At 51.8% G+C, this 24,095-nt stretch overlaps 1 protein-coding gene across 4 annotated transcripts in view; it reads left to right on the top strand.

The window, feature by feature from the left end:
- Window positions 1–19,847, top strand: part of LOC141372565 (uncharacterized) — a 41,829-nt gene extending 21,982 nt beyond the window's left edge. For 2 of the 4 annotated variants that reach the window (XM_073891412.1, XM_073891410.1), the window contains exons 3-11: window positions 2,363–2,442; window positions 3,257–3,380; window positions 6,187–6,313; window positions 8,431–8,492; window positions 10,166–10,274; window positions 13,895–14,098; window positions 14,949–15,040; window positions 17,482–17,611; window positions 19,682–19,847. In XM_073891412.1, the coding sequence (XP_073747513.1) occupies window positions 2,363–2,442; window positions 3,257–3,380; window positions 6,187–6,313; window positions 8,431–8,492; window positions 10,166–10,274; window positions 13,895–14,098; window positions 14,949–15,040; window positions 17,482–17,611; window positions 19,682–19,686 (933 nt within the window). In that variant the 3' untranslated portion in view covers window positions 19,687–19,847. The remainder of the gene's footprint in view (window positions 1–2,362; window positions 2,443–3,256; window positions 3,381–6,186; window positions 6,314–8,430; window positions 8,493–10,165; window positions 10,275–13,894; window positions 14,099–14,948; window positions 15,041–17,481; window positions 17,612–19,681) is intronic. The other 2 variants (XM_073891411.1, XR_012377845.1) reach the window with 2 other exon arrangements.
- Window positions 19,848–24,095: the final 4,248 nt, after the last annotated feature.

Raw genomic sequence — 24,095 nt, 5'->3', positions numbered from 1 at the left:
GAGCTTTTCTCTGTAAAAGAAAATTCTGTCTATTGAACCAAATATCCAAAACTCACCGTCTGTTGCAATTTGAATATGAAAAGTCTGTGCTGGTCAAGAATCCTCTCGGAAGGGATTTCCCCCCCCGCCTTGGATTTTGCCAATCAAAATGGCAAAATCGACCCTCTGTTCTGCTGCAAGTGGGCTTTCTTGTCCACTGCCAACCACACTGTTTTCTTCACTCTTGTCTTGCTCACCATGTTCTGCACTGCCTTTCCTTTTTAATGGGTGTCCTCAAGTGGATGGGAATGTTCTCCACGCAGTAACACCCTGTGCTGATGGCCAGATCTATTTAGGGCAGAGTCAATTAAGTGCAAATCCTGTGTGAGAAATGGTGGAAGAACAAAGGGCTTCAGAGTGGCTTATCCTAAGCGCCCCTGTCTCCATGACTATAGTTTGTGGGCAAACTAAGAAAATACTCAGGAAAGATTTTCTTGTAATAAAAAAGCTGAAACAAAGGGCCAAGGACAGCAGTAAAATGATAAACAAGCACATTTATTTTGATTTTTGATTTACAATACGAGGAGATAGAGAAGTACAATAAAATACATGGAAATGTTTCCTCTAATTGGAAACAACTTCCCCTCTGTGCTACAGCAGAGGAGCTGAGCAGGGAGACAGAAGGGGGCAGCTCTGGCTGGGAGGCAGGGCAGAGGTGAGCTGGCCCACGTCCCACTTGACCCCAGGTAGCTGTAGGGTCTCTCTCAGGAGGTACAGCTCTAACAGAAGCCATGGCGTGCTCCCAGCTCTTGGCTTGGCACGGCTACTCAGTGGCCAATCACACCACACTTCTGAGTGTCTTCCCGCAGCATGGGATGAGGATAATATTTGCTTTCGCCGGGGGGATGTGAGACTCACATTCAGGACCGCGGGTGTTGGGGAGCCCTTGGTGAACTCCACTGTTGCGGGGGTGTGTTCCTCAGAGGAAAATCAGCACCGATCTCAGGCCCTGGGAGCTGTCCAGGGTCCTGAAATAATTGTCCTTCACTTTCAGACACCAGGGATCAGCATAGTCTGTGCATTGGAAGGGAGCAAGGGAGAGTGTCATTATTGTGCACCTACTGCATGCCTGGCACCTTGCTAGGTACTCTGTGGCACTATCTCATTACCACACATGTTTGCTACCCTGGCTCTTTGCCTCTTCCTGGCCTGAGCTCTGCCCTCCTGCTCCTTAAGCCCCCTGATGCCAACTGCTGTCCTGACCTCTGTCCTTCAGTCCCCAGCACATCTGCCCAGGCAGCCTGCTGAGCTACAGGCCAGCTTTGTATCCCCTGGCCCTGGGAAGACCAAAATGGGCATGTCTGGGGGGAAGCTTTGAACAGAAAAGCTTGAACAGCTGAAACAGAGGTTTACAAGGACCCATTCTGAGTTCTTTCTACTATTCTGGGCACATGCATATGTTTGGTTTAGAAAACTTGGAATCTGAGCCCTGAGTGCAAGGACATCCAGGCTGTCATTCTGTAACCTCTACCCCTTGTAATGAATTGCTGCAATTATTTCTATCCATGTCAGCCTCCACCACTGGGTTGTGAGCTGCTTGAGGGCAAGGCCTGTGCCCTATTCAGTCATCTAGACTCCGAGCAGGCACACAGCCCTGATGATAGCAAGGGTTAGGACTAGGCAGTGTCGATGGATCCAACACACACAATGAATGGAAGAGTAAGTCTGCAGCTTGGGTCTTTCTCCCAAGACTGGCTTCAGTGGGAGAGAGTTCAATCATAGCGGCCTGCACTGAGTGAGTACTTCCTGGGTGCCTGGCCCTGTTTTAAGAACTATGCAAATATTAGCACATTTAGTCCTTACCACAGCCCACAGGTAAAGGACTATCATGATCTCCATTTTACGAGTGGGGAAACTGAGGCGTGGGGATGTTCCTAATTTGCCCAAGGCCACACAGCAGGTAAGTGGCAGAACTGAGATATGAACCGGGCTGGGTTCCAGTCAAGCTCAGGTGTTAACCTTCTGCCTCTTGCCCATCCCCCGCCCCAGTGCCAAGGTATGGCCCCCTCCCCCTGAGAAACTAGTTACCTAAACCTTGGGTTGTTTTGTTGATCATGCCAATGAGCGTTCCGCAGCTTGGATGAGAAGGAGTGTCCCGACCCCCGCACCTGCTGGGGACTGCGGCAGTGATCGAATCTCCATGCCTTGGTCCCCTCGTGTTCAGGGGATCATCTCTACTCTGCAGAGCTGCTAGGATGTGAGAGACCATGGGGACAGAGAGGACACTTTAGTGTCCTGCTATTGTTGATGTAAACTGTGATGGGACTATGGTAAATCATGACTGAGAGTCTTGAGGTTTTTTTCTCTGCTATTTCTCTTTCAGAAGAGGAAAGGGGGCTGGCCCAAAGGCAAGAAAAGGAAACCCCCGAGGGATATTTCTGTTCCCCGTGCTCCTATGACAGGGTAAGATGGGGCAGACTACCCGACGGTGTGCTAATACAGTGGCCATGTGTGCAGGGCCTGGTCATGACCCCATCTCAGCCTTGATCTGTTTTCCAACGGGGGACCACACACCATAGGGAGGGGGTGCGGGTTGTTAGTTCTTTAAGCTGTAATAAGGTTCTGATGCTCAAAGGAGAGGACAGAAGAGCTGCATGTGGGTCACAGACCAGAGGGGCGTGGCTTTGGGGCCAAGCAGGTCTGGGGTGCTCTGGGGTGAGCTAGTTAACCTCCATCAAGGCTCAAGACGCTCCTCTCAGTGCCCTGAAACCTTGTCCCTTGTCCCCTGGCATCTTGGGCCGCAGAAAACAGATCCCATGACAGTCACTCCCCACTGTTCTGCAGGTCACCCTGCTGTTCTGGAAGCTTCTGCTCTTTTCCCTTTATCCCCATGTTTCTCAGGGTGAAGGCCTTCTTCTGCATCTCCTATAACCCTGTGGACAGGTGGCATTATGTACGTCCATTCCACAGAGGGGGAAACTGAGGCTCATACTTGCCGCCCCCCCCTTGGCATGCCTCATGCCTCTGCCTTGGGGAGCCTCTTCTGGCTCCTTTGTCTTTCATGAGTCTCTGGATAAATCAGCCATTTGAGTATTTCCCCCTCTTAAATTAACCTCCATTCACTGGTTAGATTGGAACTGTGGGCAAACCAATGATTACTTATTTTTATTAAAAAAAAAACAACAGGAAGTGGAAATCGCGCCCCTGGGCCCGCTGCCCCTCCCCGCCCCCTGCAGTCGGTAGCTCAGAGCTGCTGTTTGTTCCATTCCCGGCACAGGTACATGATCTTCTTAAACGAGCAGAGGAGCCAGCTGAGGGCCAGGCACCCAGATCTGCCATTTACAGAAATCACGAAGATGTTGGCAGCTCAGTGGGCTCAGCTGTCTCAAGAGAAAAAGCAAGTAAGTACTTTTCTGCATAGAATGAGGAGAAAGTGGCCCCCGCTGCCAACAGCCTCCATCTGGGGCTGTTCCCCCCCAGCCCATCTATTCACACAGGAGCCACAGGGAACCTTCTGGAAAGCAGGTATGAGATGCCTCTCACCCCACCCCTTAAAAGCAGTTGCCAGTTCTCCCTTGCTTTTGGCACCCACCATTTAGCAAACTGGGTTAAGCAGAATGACTAATCCATGAAGCATAGGTAAGTTGTCAAATAAGTTTGGGAAATTCTGTAGTAAGTCCTGTGAAATAGGTTTTTCCCTCTGCAGAGGGTTTTGGGAGCATTTAATAAGATTCTGTTTACTTAAAAAGTATTTCAGTTGAGGCCCATGCTCTCGTGGAGGGAGGCATGGAGGGAGAGATGGAGGAAAGCACTTTGGGGGCATGAAAGTCTCTGAGTCTCAGCTCTAGGGTGAGACAGTTCTCAAACTAATTCTACATGGAACCCCCTTTCCACAGAGCACCTGTAATCTCCCCCGGCAGTATGTTCTTGGGGTCGCAGGGTAGGAAACACCAACTTTGGGGTACAGCCAAAGCCCCTTTAGCAGGGCAAATGTGTCTCCTGTCAACTTCTGCCACCTCTCTTCTATACTTGTCAGCCACGCTGGTCAAGCCATGCCTGCTCCGTCACCTCCTACGAGAAGCCTTCCCAAACCCCCCTAAGTAGGTCTGACCCCAAAGCCCATACTTTTCCCAGAGCAGCCTCTTGCCTTCAGAGTGTCATTTCTTTGGGTCAGATGCAATGACCCTGAGATGAACGTCTTTAAACCTCTGCACTTTCAACTTGTGTTGGCCACAGAAAACCCATCGTTCAAATTAATGATTAGAGAGAAGTCTTTATATGGGGTGGGGGGGTGTCAATATCAACCCTCGTCTTACAACCCAGCTTTACAACCACTTGGGAAATAGATCCAGTGGCCAGGCACTGGACAACCCCTGGCCGTCCTGGACAAGGCAGGCCCCTGACTATGGCCAAGAGCTAGACAGCGGGTCTCAGAGGAGGGGAGAGAAGGCGGGACTCCACTGAGCATCTCTGATTCTGGCCCTGGCTTATGACTCAGAGAAGCCACTCCTTCTGCCGGTATAGGAGAGGCCAGGAGGTTTAAGCCAATGGAAACATCAGAAGAGGGGAGGAAGTGTCCCCATCACACGCATGTTAACATGTCAAACCAATCAAAGCAAAACTACTGTGGTTACACTTGGGTGAGGATGGTTAGGGCAGGTCCCCACCTGTTACAGTGACTTAACCCCCTAACATTCTAGTCTGAGCGGCTGAGACAAAATTACAATTTGCTATGCAAATAAGCAGGGTGCTGGCAAAGCCTAGCACATCTCTGGTGGGACATCCAGAGGCAGAGTCTCTGAGCCAAGGTTTTAGGGTATCTCTGAGCTATTTTCATGATCTCAGAAATCCTCCAACTTCTCCCTGCCCCAGCTGCCATGCTTGGAGCTCCTCCAAAGCCTAGTTTTAAAAACCCTGCCTTACACCATCATCAGCTGTCCCCTTGATGGGACTCAGGTCCCTGTAAGAATGGGGCTGAGGCTGTGTGCCCCCTGACAGGTGGAAAGAGGGTCCAGAAGCCTGAGGAAAGAGGCCATCTGATGGCCTGCTCCACACTTTAGGAGGACCAGCATACCAATGCTTTAAAATAGTTTTAACTTAATAACATGATTATTTCTTTCAAATCACCAAGTGCCTAAAATAAATAACCACTGTGGATATTCATCACCCGACAAGTGTTCTTAGGACAAACTTTCCCCACCCCCCACACCACCCATGCTATCCCCCTGTTGTCCCTGGGTTACACCAGCCTGGTGTGGCTGGAGATGAGTCAAAGTCCCCACCCTCAGGGGCTCAGAGTCAAGGGCGTCAGGACCCCTGATGGGGACGCATACAATCTAGGGTGAGGATTGCCTGGGACAAAGGTCTGTACCAGGGACTGGCATGCTCCAGGAGGTCTGAGGGCACAGCCCAGCCTGAGGGCACCAGAAAAAGATTCTGGAGGAGGTAAATCAATGTTCTATGCTGGATCTTGTAGGATAAGTAGGATTTACCCAGAGGAGGAAAGGCAAGATGGGTATTTCTTTTCTTTTCTTTTTTTTTTTTAGATTTTATTTATTTATTTGACAGAGAGAGACACAGCCAGAGAGGGAACAGAAGCAGGGGGAGTGGGAGAGGGAGAAGCAGGCTCCCGCTGAGCAGGGAGCCCGATGCGGGACTCGATCCCAGGACCCTGGGATCATGACCTGAGCCGAAGGCAGACGCTTAACAACTGAGCCACCCAGGCGCCCCGAGATGGGTGTTTCTGATGGAGGGAAAACAGTAGCCGAGGGGGTAGCTTGGGGCTGACTCTGATTTGTCTCTTCATCACCAGTACCCAGCCCAGCATGCTACACAGGGTAAAGCACTGCTTTTGTATGAGTGATGATTGAATAGAAGTGGCATGTCCCTTGAGAGGGACCTGATAGTGCTACCTTCCTCGGCAATCAGCAGATCACACGTGACAGAATGGTGAAAGCCTCGGGATGGGAGAGGGGCAGATTCCTGTTGATTGGAAGAAAACCTTCTGTAGGGTCAGCATCATTTAAACAAGGAATGAACTTGCTGGTAGGTAGTGAGGTCCCCATCCCATGGGTATGCAAGCAGAAGCTGGGTAGTAGCTTCTTGGGACCTTCCTAGAGAACCCAAGGCAAATTGGACAAGAAGACTGCCCCCCCCACCTCCCAGATCAGGAGAGTCTGAGAATCACCACTGTGCTCCTTCTTCCAGAGGTATGTGTATGAGGCGGATGAGGACAAGCAACGCTACATCCGTGAGCTGCAGGCTTACCAGAGCTCCCAGGCGTGCCGGGCCTTCCTGCAGAGGCAAGCAGCGCACGGGGCGCGCACATTGCTGGGTGAGTGGGGCCCGGCCACGGGGGCTGGGGCTAGCTCTCCCTGCCACTCTGGGATTTTTTTCAGCAGGAGGCATGTTTAGAAAGCCCTTGGGGCTGGCCCTAACCCCACCCAGTGTTCGCACCAGTCACCTCCAATTTAAAAGCCACATCCTCTTACCCTTTGGATATGAACCCTTTATCCAATAGATGGATTGTGGTGGGCCCTGCCCAGCAAGACACCCTGTCCTGGCTTTCTTCCTGTGCTCCACTCACTGGCCCCCACCCCCACCAATGCTTCCTGGCATCACCACCCAAAACACCACTCACACCAAATCTTTGTCTTGGGGTCCAGCTCTGGGGGTCCCAGCCGAAGGAAGAGAAGAAGGCTGCCTTTATTGAGTGTCTACTCCCCATGCCTTCACCAGGGAGGGCACCTCCCATTCATCGTCTCTTCCTCCTCATTGGGAAGTCATCCCCCCTCCTAGGGGCGCATGCCCACGGGACAGTGTTGGGAGTCCTCACCAGCAGGGGTCCGGGAGCTCGGGTCCAGGGAGGTGGGCTCCTCATCAGTGGTTCGGGGTCTACCACCGTTCATGGGGAGTGTTGTGCCCTGCGCTCTCCGTGCTTGGGGCTGACCACCATCCCCAGGACTTCCACGCAGAGCCCATCGGGCCCCCACGCTGCCACTTCTCACTCCCACCTGAGCTCTCGCCTCAGTGGTCAGGGTGTGGGCTCGGGAGTCCAAGTGCCTGGGTTCAAATCCCAGCTCTGCCACATGCTGGTTGTGTGACTTAGCATGAACCACTAAAGCAGTCTGTGCCTCAGTGTCTCCTATGAAAGTTGGGCTGTAATCAGTCCCTCTGGGCAGGGCTTGGTGCAGAGCAGAGGAGTTAAATCGTAGGGAGCTTGGTGCCTGGCCTAATTAATATAACAGTATCTGATTTTATAGACATCATCCCATGGTGAACATGTTTAATAAGTGAAAGTAAATCAGACATCGAAGTCATTATTCTCTGCAGACTGAGCAATAAGGTAACTACACGGAACACTACAGGTAACAACATACATTTACTTGCTCAGAGTGGCAAGAGTTCAGAAAGCTTTCACACTGGGTACCCCCCGCTTTTTGCTCTGCAGCAAAGGCACCCCACCCCAGCTTCATCCAGAGCGGGGATTAGCAAACTGCTATAAAGGGTTAGACCGTAAATAGTTTCCCTTTTGTGGGCCACGTGGTCTCTGTCACAACCTCTCGACTCTGGTTAAAGCAGGAAAGCAGTTACAGACGGTGTATATTGTGTGCCAATAAAACTTTATTTATAAAAACAAGCAGAAGACCAAGTTGGTCCACAGGCCTCTCCACTCTGACTCATTGTACGTACTGGGTTTCCACCTCACATTTACTTTTAATCAAGCACCTGCTGATTAAAAAACCATCAATCTGAAAACCACTGATCTGGCATGTAACTATTAGCAGACAACCCCTGAGCGTAGTGGGGCCTCCGGTCCTCACTATGAACGTCAGAGCTAAGAAAACTGTGCCCCGAGACCCTTGGCCAAGGGTCCACTGAGAGCAGCTGTCTTTCCTGCTGGTGTTTTCCTCCCTGAAGACGCTGCTTGTCAGACTTAGCGGGGAACACCCCGTCTTACTTAATCCTTCAGTCTCGCGGGAGCCCCTCGGCCTGCTAACCGTTGTGGTTGTTGGGAGACTGTCCCCACACAGAAAGCTGGTGTGCTACAAAGAAAGGCGGTTCCAACAGAGTGTGGTTTTTAGGCAAACAAGTTGTGTTACTGCCTGATGGAAAACATGGTAATTGTTTAAAGCTTACCATATAAAAATCTATTAATTACGATAAACAATTTTTTTAACATCACCTAGAATCTGCCATGCTAATCAGAAGAATGCACTCTTTTCATTTTTTCCTGGTTTCTGGCTCATCGTTCCATATACATGGAACTCAGGGGTAGCCTCGTGGGCTTCAGGGGCGCTCGGACCTCAGTGGGACCTGAGCCGCTGAAGCCAAGCACTCGTCTTCCAACAGGAGCCTGGGGTCACTTCTTAGCCTCGGGAAGCACTTCCGACCCTCAAGGTGACCACCCCTCCCTCAGATGCTTTCTAACTGATGCCACCTGTCTTCCAGCAGGACCAGGCACACCAGGAAACAGATTGGAGAGGGTTGGCCTTCCATTCTCAGCACTTGATGTAAGTATTTGTTTTCAGGGGTGGGGGGGCGGGTAGTGGTTTTGAAATCTCACCTCATTGGGCAGGAGAGACTGAAAAATGTTCATCCCCAAAGATAACCTAGGTCCCAGTACCTGTGACCCGTGAATGTTACCTTACGGGGAATGGGGTGGGTCTTTGGGGATGTGATGAAATTGAAATAAGGGCATCAGATAGCCACAGGTGGCCTCACAGGAGGGAGACAAAAGGAAAGGCTGCGTGACCACAGCAGCCGAGGTTACGGTGATGTGGCCACGTGCCGAGGAATGTCGTTAGCCACCGGAAGAGGCTGGAAGGGGCCAGAAGCAGGTTCTCCCCTAGAGCCTCCAGAGGGAGCATGGCCCTGCCAACATCTTCATTCTGGCCCTGCCAGGCTGATTTTGGACTTCTGGTTTCCAGAACTGTGGGAGAATGAGTTCTGCTTCTTTACGTCACCAGGTGTGGTGACTGATGACAGAAGCTGCAGGAGATCATTCCAGGAATCGGCTATGATGGAGACAGGCTGGTGCTGTCTGGGGGTGTTACTCACACAGCAGGCGATTCTGACTCCCCCTAATGAGGAGTCCTAAGAATACGTGGGAAATTCCCAGAAGGCATGCTGGTCATGCTGGGCGCAGATGGACGTGAAGCTGAGCTCTAGGCAGAGGAGACAGGATGGGCAGAGACCCAGGGAAGGGAGGCCACGTAGGGCGTTTAGGGCACGGGGGGCCGCTCAGGCTGCCCAGAGCAGACAGTGGGCACCAGGACGGGGCGGCCGTGCCTGGAGTCGCTGGACAGTACGAGCTGCAATGTGATTGGTAGGTGTTTTCCCTTTGAGCTTTAACTGACAAAGAAATATCTATTTCACTAACAAACAAGGAATCACTGGAAATGAATTTTAAGGGGCTGCCAGATGTGCTTACAGTGAAATTTTCTGGAAGGCCACACAAGAAAACTCTCACCCAGGGGGAGTAAAATGGGATGGGGCACACTTTTACTTTACACCTCCTTTTTTTTTATTACTTTAAGCATGCATTCATAATAACTTTAAAAGTTGTTTTAAGTACACCACCTTCTATCATGACGATAAAATGATTTGAGGACTTACAGTGCCAAGGACTTCCTAAATCTGTCGTCTGCCTGAAAGGTCCGCCCCCAAGGCATTCACTATACCCAGCTTCTAGGGCATCTTCCAGAAATAGCCCATGGATACATGCAAGCATCTATGGGCTTGTGCATAGATATTTTGATAAAAGGACACATTTTTGTTATTTAATCATAAAGCTCATTCCGGTTTAGGATTTCAAAGTAAACTCTTTGCAAGTAAGCAGAACCCAGAGTTGGTTGTGCGCTTTCTCAAACAATCCCAGTCACCAGAACTCCCTGCTGTTCCCTCTTGGCCTCATTCCTGGCATTTCCCACTCGTGGGAAATGACAGAGGTCTTGGGGTGATTTGAAATTCTCAGCTGTGCTTGGAGAGGCCTCAAGCCGGCGAGGGGTTTCTCCGGGGGAGAAGGGATGAGCAGGATGAGCAGGACGCAGCCCAGCCCGAGAGACGTGCGGAAGCCCCTCTGAGCCACGTGTATGTTCAGAGGTGGTGGGAACGCCATGCGCTTCCGCCCGCCTCCGGGAACGCCATGCGCTTCCGCCCGCCTCCGAAACCTTTCTGTCCACAGGGGGATGAAGGCAACGACCTGTACTGTAGGACTTGCAGACAGTTCTTCAGCTCCCTGCATAACAAGAAGGAGCACCTGCTGGGAAAGCAGCACCTGCAGAACCTCACAGGTAACCCGCCCACCCTGCTCTTCTGTTTGAATGTTAAGACCGGATCTAATCAAATGCTCTTAATATTAGGTGTGCACGCGGGAGGGGGTGGGTCTTCAGGGAAGAGCCTACGGAGTAGCCTCTTCATTTGTTTTATTGATTTTTTTTTCTTTGAGTGCAGTTGACACACGATGTGACATTAGTTTCTGGCGTGCAACCTAGTGATTTAACTAGTCTCAACGTTGTGTTCTGCTCAGGGTGTGGCTACCACCTGTCACCGCACAAAGCTGGTACAGTGTCATTGACTCTGCGCCCTGGACTGTGCCTTTTATTCCCAATGTCTTCCTCATTCCATACCTGGAAGCCCGTAGCTCCGCCTCCCCTTCGCCGGCTCCCCTCACCCCCACGCCCCCCTGGCAACCATCAGTGTGTTCTCTGTATTTATAGGTCTCATTCTGCTTTTTGTTTGTTTATTCATTGGGTCTTTTTTTTTTTTAGATTCCACATATGAGGTAATCGTATAGTATCTGTCTTTCTCTGACTCATTTCGCTTAGCATGCTACCCTCTAGTGTTGTTATAAATGCCACAAATATGTATATACCACACCTTCCTTGTGCACTCTTCTATGGAAGGGCTCAGGCAGCTTCCGTGTCTCGGCTATTGTAAATAATGCTGTGATAAACATAGGGGTGCCTATGTCCTTTCGAAGGAGTGTTTTCATTTTCCTTGGGATAAACACCCAGTAGTGGAATTACTGTATCATAGGGTAGTTCTATTTTTAATTTTTTGAGGAACCTCCATGCTGTTTTCCAGAGTGGCTGCACCAGTTGGCGTTCATACCCACAGCTCATGAGGGTCTCTTTTTCTCCACATCCTCGCCAACACCTGTTGTTTCTTGTGTTGCTGACTTTAGTCATTCTGACAGGTGTGAGGTGGTAGCTCCTTGTAGTTTGGATTTGCATTTCCCTGATGCTGAGTGATTCTGAGCATCTTTTCATGTGTCAGTTGGCCATCTGTAGGTCTTCTTTGGAAAAATGTCTGTTCAGGTCCTCTGCCCATTTTTTAATTGGGTTTTTTGTTTTTCTGGTGTTGAGCTGTATAAGGTCTTTACATATTTTGGGTATTAACCCCTTACTGGATAGGTCACTGGCAAATATCTTCTCCCACTCGGTAGGTTGTCTTTTGCTTTATTGACGGTTTCCTTTGCTGTGTGATTTGCCTCTTCACTAACCTCAGGGCCTGGATTTCACATTCTCCCTGCCTGCAGCCTCTGTGTCCAAGTCACCGCGGGCTCGCTCCCTCCCTTCGCTCCTTCACCGGGGTCTTGCTCAGGTGTCACCCTCTGGAAGACGACCCCTGCTTGCTGTGTGCACCGCTGTGCACCTCCCACCCCTCCCGTCCTCCGCTGCCTTCTTTCTCTCCATCCTTCCATCTTCTAGCAGCCTCTTTGCCCTCTGTGTTGTTTGCCATCTCTCTCCAGGATTTAAGCCTCTTGTGTTTGAGGATATTTCCCTTTCATTCACTGCAGTACCTCCTGGGCCTAGAACCACGCCCAGCACGCCTAGCAGGCTCTGCATACATGTTTGTGGAGTGAATGCGTGCATGCATGAATGAATATGTCCAACATATAACCCTTGAGCACTTACTCCTTCCCAGGCACTGAGCCACATGCTAGGGACGCAGACAGAATAACACAGAGCTCTGCCCCAAGGAAACCGAAGTGTGCGGATTAATATAACAGTGTCTTGTTAAGATGTCTTGCATTCAAGTGAAATGAGTCCCACAGCACAGGGAGGCCCCGTGATGATTACACCACATAGCATCGCAGGTGTGCTCTGGGGCTGGCAAAGATCCCCCAAGAATGAGAGCAGCTACGTCAAGTGCTGTAGTAAGGGGTGACATCAGTTTCTTTTTTCCGCCATTCCTTCATGTTGTTAAAACTAGATCGGACCTAAGCCCCTCCTCGGCACCATGCTTGCTGTGCGGCCTGGGGCCAGTTACTTAACCTCTCTGTGCTTCCACTGCCTCACCTGTGAAGGAAGGATGAGATTGCCCACCCCTCAGGGCTCTTCTGAGGACCAACATCAGTGCCTTGTGCGAGCCTGGCACGGCCGAGATGCCACCTCCTCCGACGGCTTCCCTGATCCCGCACTTGGGTGGGGGGCTTCCTTGGGGCTCCTGAGGCTCCACACATACACTTAGCTGTATGATGATCATCCCGTTATTGTCACCACCACCCCGCGACATTCATGTGCACACGCACTGGTCTGCGCTCCCGGCGGGAAGGCGGGTGTGGGTCAAGGCTCCCATCTGGCCCCGAGTGGATAGCAAACAGTGATGAAGGTGTGCACAGAGGTACTGCAGCCTCACGGTAAGGCTGGGGTTTAAAAGCAAATAAACCGTTTTCAGTAATGTCTTGTTTAAGGTGAGTAATGGCAACGAAGATGAAAATGCATCTCATTACCTGCAATTGAGCGTAACCTGTACGCTCGGATGCCTGGAGTTGCACTGTGTAAAATACCCGCTGAAGTGGGTTAAGGCTCATTTCAGAATCTATAAAGTCGTGTGCTGGGGGACCATGAAGTTGTCACTGCATGCGGCTGCGATCGGTGTGACTCTCTGAGGGCCTCTGCAGTTATTGAAGAGGAAACGGACATGGGCAAACTTCACTCGTCTTCCCTCTAAACCGCCTACAGATTTTACCTTAATGGCCAGGCTCTTGAGAGCTTTTCCGTTTCTGCTCGGAAGGCTGCGATTTTGCTGGGACAGCGCGGTCTTTGAGCCTCTGAGGGTTGGTCCTGTGGGGGGAGGGGGGACAGCCCCACTTCCCCTGGGGGCCCAGGCCTCACCTGGCTTTGTTGCCCTGCGCCCCGCCCCCGCCCGAGGCAGAGTGAGCCCCAGGATCACCTGGCCTTGCTGTCCTTGCCCTAAAAAAACTTGAGCTGTCCTGACCCCAGTCTCTGCTTCCGCTCAAGGAGGGCGAGGCCCCAGAACTCTGTCCTTGTGAAGACAGAGTTCACATACCCTCAAGTTCACCCGCTGAGAGCAGTTCTTAGAATATTCGGATACATTCAACCGTGACTTCAATTAAGGTTAGCACGTTTTCATCGCCCCCAAAAGAAGCCTCAGGCCCATTCGCACCCGCCACCCCCCGCCCCCCCCCCCCCCCCCCCCCCCCCCCCCCCGCTCCTGGGCAAGCACTGAGGCGTCTTCTGTCCCCATAGGCAGGCACAGCTTTTTAACACTTGATGTCTGCTTTGCGTGGAGCAGGTGGGGTGGTATGAGAGGTGGCTAAAGGCACCAGGTTTCTTTTTGGGGTGATGAATATGTTCCAAACTTGACCGTGGTGATGATTGCACAACTCTGAATATACTACAAACCACTGAATTCAGCACTTTCTATGGGCAAATTGTGTGGTACCATGAGTTAGAGCCCAGCCAAGAGCTCCTCCCCCGGGAGGACCCCCTTGCTGCCACCCATCTGGCCCCAGGCCCGGAGCATTCTGCTTATTTGTCTTTTTCCCCGGGGACACGGAGCAGGGACTGCCTTGCTTGCATCTGGACACAGGGTCAGGCCCAGAGATGCCGCTCATTTTTGCTCAGGGGACTGACCTTCCCCGTGGGATTTCTTTGCTTTTTAGGGAAATTCGAAAAAGATTCCACTGAGTACTTAAAGCATCTGGAACCTCTGGAGAAAGAAGAAGGTCAGAATTTGCACAAAGGAGACTCAGAGGAGGAAGCTGAGTGGCCCCATCCACTTGTGCTAGGAGGCCTGATTCCAGAGAAGCGTTTTGCTTCATTCGACTTGTGTTTCTTGCAAGAGTTTATCTTTAAACTTCTGAAAAGTAAGTAGTCAAGTTCAGCACTTTCCTGAAATAAAACCAGAAAACCCACTAACCTAGGGTTTTATGATCCTAGTCAGAATAACCTCCAATAAGAAGTTATGATATTAAGTGGAACCAAAAAAAAAATGCCATCTAGGAGAATAACAATAAGTAAAAATAATAATCACATGGGAAATAACCAAGAACATCCACTGAGCCAGGCACAGGTCTGAGAACTTTAGACAAATTTACCTCTTTGAATTCCCATAAAAGTACTGCGAGGTTGGTAATAGTATCTTTTCCTTTTAAAAAAAGGAAAGTGCGGGGCGCTTGGCTGGCTCAGTTGGAAGAACATGTGTCTCTCGATCTCGGGGTCATGAGTTCGAGCCCCACGTTGGGTATAGAGATTACTAAAAAGATAAACGTTAAAATAAAATAAGGAAAGCACAGCACAGAGAGGCTAAGTAACTTGCCCATGGTTGCACAGCTGGCCGATGGCTGAGCTGAAATTTAACCCCAAGCCATTGGGTTCCACGACCTGTGTTCTTCACAACTTCCCCACAGTCTCGAGTATGTGAAATTACACATATGTAAATCCACGCAAACGTTAGTGGTGGTTATCTCTAGCAGGCAAGAGGAGGGGGTTATGCGTTTCTTCGTTCCTTTCCATGTCTGCACATTTCCCCCTAATGGACAGAGATGTCCTTCATGTTATCAGAGAAAGAAAAACTCTCTTAGGATTTGGGGGATGACCTGCCCATAGTGGGGGCCTCGGCTGTTGCCTGGCGGGGGGGGTACAGTTCGAAGAGAAGGGGAGGTGTTTGATGGAAAAGAACAGAAAAAGATGGCCTTCTCGTACCTTTCCTCCCAGTCAAGGAATTTGAGCTCAGAGAGCTGAGGAAGACTCTAGAAAGAGCCCGAGTGGAACAGGAGGCCCTGCAGAGGCAGCTGGTAGAGTTCCAGGTGAGGCGCCCGGGGAGGAAAGCACCCACATCCTGGCTCCGTGGCCCCCTGCTCAGCTCAGGGCCCTGAGGTGTCCACAAGGCAGGGATAAAGACCACACGGTCTGCTTGAAACACGGCACCACAAACCCCGGTGTCACTGGCCTCCGCACCATCCAGGCATGAGCATACGTGTTATGTGTCTTTATAAAATGCAGTGTTCTCTCTGGTTTTGATGCCCAGAAATTGTGCCACGAGCCTTCTCATGCTGCGTGCTTATTCCACTCAGTGCTCCATGTTCACCATGTTGCCATGTGGCGTTTGGCCCATTACTTCTCACTGGGGCCATCGTCCCCATTCCCCTCGTGGTGGCCCCCAGTTTGTCCCCAGCCCCTCCCGACTAGAGCTGGGGGTGTGATGAGTGTCCCTGCGTGTGTCCCATTACGGAATCTATGGTCTGGACCACACACCCCAAGAAGGGGGGCCGGGAGGCAGCCGGCAGATGCCTTTCTGTGGACAAGTATGCGTAAATTTAGGCATCCATGGGTGGCATCTATTTTAATGAAAGCGAAGAGAAGAAAATGAGGTGAAACCATGCCGAAAGTCACAGTTTTTAAATGTGTTATTTTATTCTGATTATAAAATTAACATATTCATGGAAGAAAATTTGGAAATTTCGGAAGTGTGAAGAAAATTTAAATCCAATCGTTAGACAAGCATCCTTAGCATTTCAGAGCAACAGTGTCTAGGCTTTCTATGTGCAGCTAAATCTGTCTATTCATGTAGATAAATACTTCTATATTGTCTATATGTTATCATGGATCTCTATGTCTAAATAAGTATGTCTCTCTCTGTGGAGGGAGGGAGAGAGGGAGGGAGGTAGAGAGACAGACAGACTGACAGAGAAGATTGGAATGAAAAACCACAGTTTTGACTCCTACGGTTTCCATTTTATTACACGGTAAGCGTTTGCATGTATCCTTCGATGTTCTTTTACGAGTTGCCTCTCGTGACCGTATAATGTTTCATTGGACAGATGAACCCTAATTGAGTCCCTGTTTCCCAGTCGCTGGGCACTTGGGTCACACCCAGGTATTCTATTATAAATGACCCCGCACTGAACATTCTGTCCACCTCTGCTCATCCTCAGCGGCTCCCCTCAGGAGGGATGTCTGCAAGTGCCACCCGCAGGCTCTAGGGGATCCAACCGGGCTCTGCCCTCAGCAGCTGTGTGCCGAGGGAATGTCCCTGGTCCTCGGTCTTTCATGTGTCAGCTGGGGGGGTCACGGTGGGTCTGCCCTTCGGGTGGTCGTGAGCCATGAACTGCCCAACTCCACGTGGAGTTCCTGGAGGGCTACCTGGAGCCTGATGGTGTCACCATCACAGCATCGCCCTCTGGGGGCTGTCCCTGCCCCCCTGCTCCCTCCAGCAAGCTCTTCACCTCAGACTTCCATGCTCCCCTAAGTTCCACTGCAATTCCCGGTTCCCTTGAGTCTAGCTCATCCCCTTTCCTGCAGCTTGTTAAAGAATCTTGAAGAACAGTGAATATTAAAAAAAAAAAAAAAAAAAAACACAAAAAACAGGAAAGAAAACACCTAGCTATCCAAAGCCACCACAACGTGACCCAGCAGCCTGGGCAGCAGGAAGGTGTGTGCCATGGGGGGTGGGGGCCTGCCCATTACTGTCCATGACCTTGTGAGCGGGGTGGTTCACCGAGATCCCAATCCACATCTTTAGGGGGAGACGACTGTGCCCCCTGCTGGCGGGGCCCTGGCATACAGATACCCTTTCTCCATGGGTGGGAGCCCCCACGCACGCACATCACCCTGAGGCTGGCCACGTCTTCCCTCGCCCGGGCTTGATTTCTGCTGTGGGGCCATGTGGCTGGGAGCCTGAAAACAGCCAGCTCAGAAGTCCAGCCCGGCTGTGCATCCGGGCCCCCTCCCTGGCTGCAGGGCCTGGCTGGGCATTGACCTTGGGAATCCTACTTCCCCAGCCTATAGAATGAGCCACAGTGAGGCAGAATGGGCCCGGGGTAGGGGGGTAGAAAGATTTTAATGGGTGAGGGCTGTGTCTGTGGCTAGCTGTCCTGCTTCCGGGAGCAGGGGGGCGGGGGGAGATCTGGGACGTTTGAGGATTGGGGGTGTGTCTTGCAAGAGCAGCCACAAGACCTTCCTTATTTGTTAACTTAGGAGTTTACTTATTTACTTACCTATTTATTCATTTACTTGTTTTGTACTTTATTTCCTTATTTATTTCCTTGCTTATTTACTTACTATTAATTTACTTATATACGTATTTACTTACTCTTTTTCTTATGTACTTTCCTATTCACTTATATGCATATTTATGTACTTCTTTATTCACTTTGTTGTCTATTTACGCGCTCACGCACTCACGCGCTGGCATGCCGTGCTTCTGCCGAGGGCTGGCCGGCCGTGAACCCCTAGGTACCCCTTTCAGAACCAGCAGCAGAGGCTGGAGGTAGAGCTGGTGGGCCTGAAGACCTACGGGGTCGTCCTGGAGAAGGAGTTTGAGAACCTGAACATGGTGCTGATGCTGTCTCACTTCGGCCTGCAGGTGATGGACACGGGTGAGCCCCTGTCTCAGGCAGCCCCTCCCCACTCCCCATGCCCCACGTAGCCCTCTAGGGCCTCACTGGCCAGCAAAGTCAAGGCCACAGGGGATTCCTGGCCACTCACCTGTTCACAACTGCATTCCCCCATTTCTTCACACAGTGTGCTTTCCTACACGGCCGGCGCACCCCGACTCTGTGCTGGGTGCTGGGGGTGGGGGTGTGGAAATGAACATGGTGCTGGTGATCCCAAGTCCAGGCCCTGGGCTGGGCACCTCGGGGAGGAAGAGACCAAAAGCCCCTGGCCTCGAGCGTTAGTCAGGGAGTCAGACCCTGGGTTACTAGGCTGCTGGCCAGCCATGTCCCGGAGGGGGGCTGCCCTCCATGGACAGAGGTCATGGGCTCAGGAGGGAGGCAATTCCTTATCTGTGGGCTTCTAGAAGGGCCTGACAGAGGAAGGGGCACTCCAGCTGGGCTCAGGAAGCTAGTCACAAACCCCTCAGCAGAGAAGGGGTCACAGGCACACTGGGCAGGAGACCCCATGTTTGCAGAGGCGGGGAAGTTGGGAAACGCAGGGTGAGGGGGCGAACATAGCAAGGAGATGGTTGTGTCCTCAGGTGGTAACTTATGGGGTACCTTTTTCTCTAAAGAAAAAATTCATGAATACCATTTCATCGTGAAATACTTAAACATGACCGTTTGTAGGAAACATAACACATGACCACTCCCTTCACACTCTCCCGACCCCCATCAAACCCTTCCTGGCCCTGGAGGTTGTGACTGTCAGCATCTTCCTGCATGTCCTTCCTTCCAGGTGTCTCTCTGTACATCCACGAATGGGGTGATAGTAAAAATTAAAAACAACGGGAACTCTTGGGGACACTGGCTGGCCATGACCTTGGCGCAGGGTTGCTGGGCCTCCTGCTAGACTGATGGTGGGGTCTTGGCAGTTGGGGGGGCCCTCAGGCAGTGGCTGCTTACCAACCAGTCTGGCGGTTTTCAACATTTTCAGACCCGGTATGGCGTCATGGGCCAGCCGCCCACACTGTCCAGACAAGAGGCAGACTCACCCGTCCGCAGCTTATCCGTCTCCCACTAATGGCACAGCCGTGTGCATATCACCATCAGGGTGTTGTTCTGTACGCGTCTTAGAGAACTCTCCATCTATACGTGCAGCTTCCCTCATTTTAACCTCTGCAGGGCGGGGTGTCGCGACCCCAGCACACCGGTCCGCTGCGGATGTGCACTGACGTGGGGACACCCAGGGTTTCACCATCACTGTGGAGCAGGGAGTCCAGAACACACTACATCTGGGAACAGGGGAGCACTCCTGCTCTCTTCAATAGCAAAGCCTCAGCCCAAGGGCTCTGGCATTGAGAGATGAGGAATAGGTCTTGCTGCTTCAGAAACTTGGAGACCTTCCTCTCCCATGCACCACCCCCCTCCCTTCCCAGCCCTTTATCCTGATTGAGAACATTTGCCATGACTTCCATGTGAATTTTTACACTTACATAGGATTAAGGAGAGGTGACCAGGCTTAAGGGCTCCTATACAAGAAGAGGATGGGTCTGCATCAGGTGTGGGTAGCAGATAGGAGGTACATTCTCTAACGTTCATAAAGCCACCTGCCCCAGCACCTTCTCTGCTCTGGCCACTCTCTGCTCCCAGCCGCTCCCCCTCCAGACCACTCACTCAGTTCATTCCCAAGACATCTGTGTACATCCCGCGCATGCCAAGTGCTGGGCCCCGTGCCAGGAACCCAGACATTAGAGGAGATGTTTTATGACCTCACCGAGCTCACAGGCTCAGAGGGGTGGCACACGGGAAATAAACCTAGCCATCCCGGGATGAGCTTGAGTCCCAGACCTTCCTCCAGGGATGAGTCGGGGAGCAGGGGCCTCCTCCTTCAAGACCCCGTGTGTGTTCTCTGCCCCAGGCCCAGTGCCTAGTAGGCCTCCAGGAGTATTCGAGGGGAGGTCAGGTGAATGGAGAGCAGGTGTGGTTTGTGCTGACATCTGCAACAGCCCTTGGGCTTCACCCCTTTTTTGTGGCAGTAAACTTCTCTGAATGCCCCTTCTAATTCTGCAGCGTAAAGTGGTGCCCCGCACCCACGGCCAGGACCTCTCCCAGGAGCTCCGGGTTCAGCTTCCACAGAGGCACCTCTCTCTGCGGAGAAAGGACCAAAGATCCTGGGATTTACATATGGGAGAGTCAGGATAGCTGTACTGACAGGAGAAAATAAATTGTGTGTGTATGTGCAACAGACTCGATCTGTCATTTATGCCTGGGGCTGAGCAGTGTCTGCTCTGTAAGTATTCCTCCCAGGGGCTGAGTTGAGCAGCTTTGATTTGGGGAGATTTTGGGTCCAGTGCTTCTGTCTTTCCAAGCGTGACTTCCACAGGGAGTACGGTGCAGGCCTGCTCTCAGAGAACATGCCCTTCCCTCGGGCACTCTTTGGTTTCCTCTGCTGTTATAAGGCTTGACCTCAAAGGATGGGGTGACGATCAAGTCAGATGATCAGCTTGTCTGAGTTTGGGTCCCCTAGGGGGCAGACCCTGGGATCAGGATTTGCATGCAAATGGGCTATTTGGGATCTGAGTCCAGGTTGGGGAGTAGGGAAGGGGAGACGGCCAGGAAAGGGTGAGCTATCTGACCAAGAAGCCAGCGAAGGCAACTACAGGCTAAGCCCCGGGGAAAGGCTGGGAGCCACTACAGGACACTTACCTGAGAACATCCCACCTCCTGGCCAGGGAGCTGGGGTAGTTATCCAGCACTCCCTTCAATCATTGCTGGAGAGTGGCTTCCGGAGGGTTAGTCCCCTGACCTTCTGGCCTGCTGTGCAGCAGGCAAAGGGAGCACGGGAGACCAGAGAGCCTTGGGCTGGGAAATGCATGCTACAGGTAGAAGGCTGGCCAGGGGGCCCCTGGGGTGGCAAGAACAAGGGATGTGGTTGGGGCATCAACAGTGTGTATTACAGGACTGTTGTAAGGCTTTCTAGCCTGTTAATGGACTTGCAGCCAGAAGGTGGGGTTGAGGGGTCATGGTGATTTCCACACACACAGGGTGTAGACATTAGGGGCTGGGTCGGGCTGCCTGCAGCAGAGACCTGACCACAGCGGCCTCACCACATAATGAAAAGTCCAGCTGTGAGCAGCAGGGGCTGGGACAGCAGTCACCAAGAGGGGTGCGGGCACTGGCATGTGGCTCTTGTGTGTACATCCTTTGCCCCCCAAGGTAGCTCCCCAGCCCCCGGCATTGCTTCTGCACTCCAGGCAGGATAGGGCCAAGGAGGAAGGACGTGAAGCAGGTGACAGCTAGTCTGCCTCATTTTTAAAGAGCTTCCAAAAAGCCCTACTATCTAGAAAGAGTTTCCAGAAAGCAACTCCCACTTACATCTCAGGGGCCAAGATGGCAGCCTTCGAGCAAGAGCGCTGCAAGGGAGGCTGGGAAGTGTAGTTTTAGCTGAAAACTGGCCGCCCAGAGCAAAGCTGGGTTGGCTTAGGAAAAAGGGAGCAGAACAGAATTGGGAGGGCCCAGGGCAGTGTCTACTGCAGGGGACACGATTTCTATAGCAGGAAACCAGCTTGTTCTGATCCTGAGAAGGCCTGTGTGCAGTTTGGCGGGAGGCCTTGCAAAGGAGCCCAGCATCATCCTCCACTCGGGAGACATGGGTGGTATGTCTCCGGACGTGTTTGTTGCTAGACTTAACGTCAGGGTGATAACCATTCACTGGTTTTGTTGGCGGCCTGCTCTGTACTTGGCACTTTGTACACATCATTTCATTTCCTGCATCCGACACCAGTGCAAGGCAGGTCTCATCGAGCCATTTACACACGGAAAGAGAGAAGCCGGGTAACTTGCCTGAGATGCCATCAGCAGGCAGGCCAGATGTGGCTCTGACCTCGGGGCCTGCAGGGCTGTCAGCCCCTTGGCACTGGGATGTCTTCCTCTTTCCAAACCAGCTCAGCCTCTCCCTCCCTATAGTTACCCCACCCCTATTCACCCTGGCCCCCCACTTGCCAACAGCCCATAGTCATTGGCCATTCTACTTCTTTGCCTCTGGTCAAGAGTTCCTCCAAACAGAGGCTGGCCCCGTGTGCACACTCAGCAAGACCTACTGAATAAGAACACCCAAATTATCCAAATGAGACTCTGAAGAAGATTGGCAGATTTAACATATAAAAATATAGGACACTAGTTAAATTTGAACACAGATAAACAGTAAATACCTTTCAGTGTAAGTATATCCTATGCAATATTTGGGACATACTACTACTGAAAATTGATTATCTAAAATTCAAATGTAACTGGACATCCTGAATTTTTTCTGGCAAACCTAGTGCGAGTGCCTCACCGGCCAGGTAGCTCCTACAGCTCGGCCCTTCATTTCATCCCTGGGAAAACAGATGGACTCCTCCCAGGACAACACAGCAAATTGGTGGCGGTCCCTGAGCTCTCCCTGGCTGCCAGGGTCTGAGGCTCCTACTTTCTCACAGAATAGCCAAGAGAAGCAGGGAGTGGAAGGTCTCAAGTGAGAAGGGGGCGGGCCCAGGGGTCCAGGAGGTAAGGGCAGGCCCCCTCAGGTGGCAGGTGGAAGGATTTACCTGTGGCTGCTGGGCAGGCTGGGTTCTGGCCTCGGCTCTACCTCTGAAAGCCTGTGGGACCTGGAGCACATCTCCATGTACTGCAAGGGAGGTCGACCAGCTCGGGTTTAATACTTGACATCTGAAAGCCAAAACCATACCCACACCCAAATGTTCTCTCCACGTAGCAACCATAGGGCTCTGAGCAAGGCACCTGCTCCCTGAGCCTCAGTGTTCTGATCTGTAAAATAGGGATATCAACACCTGGCAGAGTTATTATAAGAGTAAAAGGAGCTGTGTCTTATAAAGCACCCGGCACAGTGCCTGCACACTGCTGTAGGGGCTCCAGACGCGGTTGTTCCTGTTGTTACTGACCATAGCTATCCCAGGACCCAGTCTGGGACATACAGTGACAAGGACACCTTTACTGACCACCTGACAGGTGCTACACAGGTCTCATGTTTGTCCCCACAACCGAACCTCTTGGCCGAAGCAATTCCATTCACCGTGCACCTGCAGCAACCCCTCCTCTCACCCCTGAAATGTGACTCCCTGCAGGTCTGGCTCTGGGCCCAGGCCTCCACGGGACCCACCCCAGGGAAACCAAATCGCTTGGGGTGGTGGGACTTGGATTTCAGGGAGGGGGGCCACACTTGGACAGCGTGTCCAGTGTGTTTCTCCCCCGCCCCGGCCAGAGGAGCTGAAACATAAGAATCTGAGGAGGCACAGAAAGAAATGCAATTAACTTGTGACCCAGCACACACAAATAGATCTAAAACTCAACCCAATGCAAAACAATAGTTGCCCTACTTCAGGGGTGCACTCCGACCCTCTGTCTTCTTTTTTGGTTTCGTGGTTTCAAACTGCCGGGCACAGCCCACCAAATTGACTTCAGGACTTCCTTATAGGTCATTATCCACAGTTTAAAATATTTCTCAGTCATCGTCACCCCAGCACCCTGAAGTTTGGTTACTGGCATGTATGGCTGGGTAGGTGGGAGTTCCAGGCCTGAACTCTGTCCTCTCTTCATGCTGGGGGCAAGAAACCAGGGCTGAGCATCTGGCCCTGCTTCCCTGCGGGGCTGCACTGGGGTGAGACACGAATGCTCCCAAGAGCCAGAGGTGACTGTTCATACTCTTGCTGCGGAAGGAGGATTCGATGGTACAGCTCTGGAGCCCGACTGCCTGGTGTCCGGTCACTCCCACTTGCTGCTACATGACCTTGGGCTGAGTTCACGGGCAGCATGTTGAGTTTCACCATCTGTAAAACAGGGATGATAGCAGGACCCCACTGGACTGGGAGGGCTGAATGTGTCCGTAGACCAGGGCCTGGCATGGGGTGAGTTCGGTCAATATTGGCCATGATGATAATTAGGGCCAGCTTCACGAGTGTGCTGCCTCTGGAGTCACACAGAGGTCGCTTGGGTTCATGCTCTGCTGTTATCCTCTTGAAAATCTTAGTAAGTTTCTCTTTGGACTTGTGTTTTGTAAGTGATGTCTGCTGGAGTAACGGAGCATGCCCGTGAGTAGAGGAAAGACACCAGGTGACCCTGCGAACACGGTGGGCGGCCCGTGCTCCAAGAAGTTGGCTTGGCCATTGGATAACAGGTGCTGATGGTGACAATGGCAGCAGTGGGCGACCCTGGGAGAGAGAAGGGCTCCCCAGGGGCCAGTGCCTGGACCGCGGTGGGAGACCAGCTGGCCCTTCCCTGCCCAGAAGCCGTCCTTTCAGCACCTGCATAAATATTAACTCTCAGGCCTGAGCACCAGCACAGGATCTTCCAGGCTTAGGCAGCAACCTTGGTCAGTAAGTTATTGCAGAATAGAAGTGTACACGTGGACATTGCAATAAAGCAAGCCACCTATTAGAATTCTTCAATGAGCTTAGAATCTCTGGTTTTAAAAACTATTACAACATTA

Source organism: Callorhinus ursinus, unplaced genomic scaffold (assembly GCF_003265705.2).
Source record: "Callorhinus ursinus isolate GAN/ISIS: 27379988/994484 unplaced genomic scaffold, GSC_fseal_2.0 scaffold4, whole genome shotgun sequence".
NCBI lineage: Eukaryota > Metazoa > Chordata > Mammalia > Carnivora > Otariidae > Callorhinus > Callorhinus ursinus.
The sequence above is the reverse complement of the archived record's forward strand: the minus strand, read 5'-3'. Positions and strand labels throughout refer to the sequence as shown.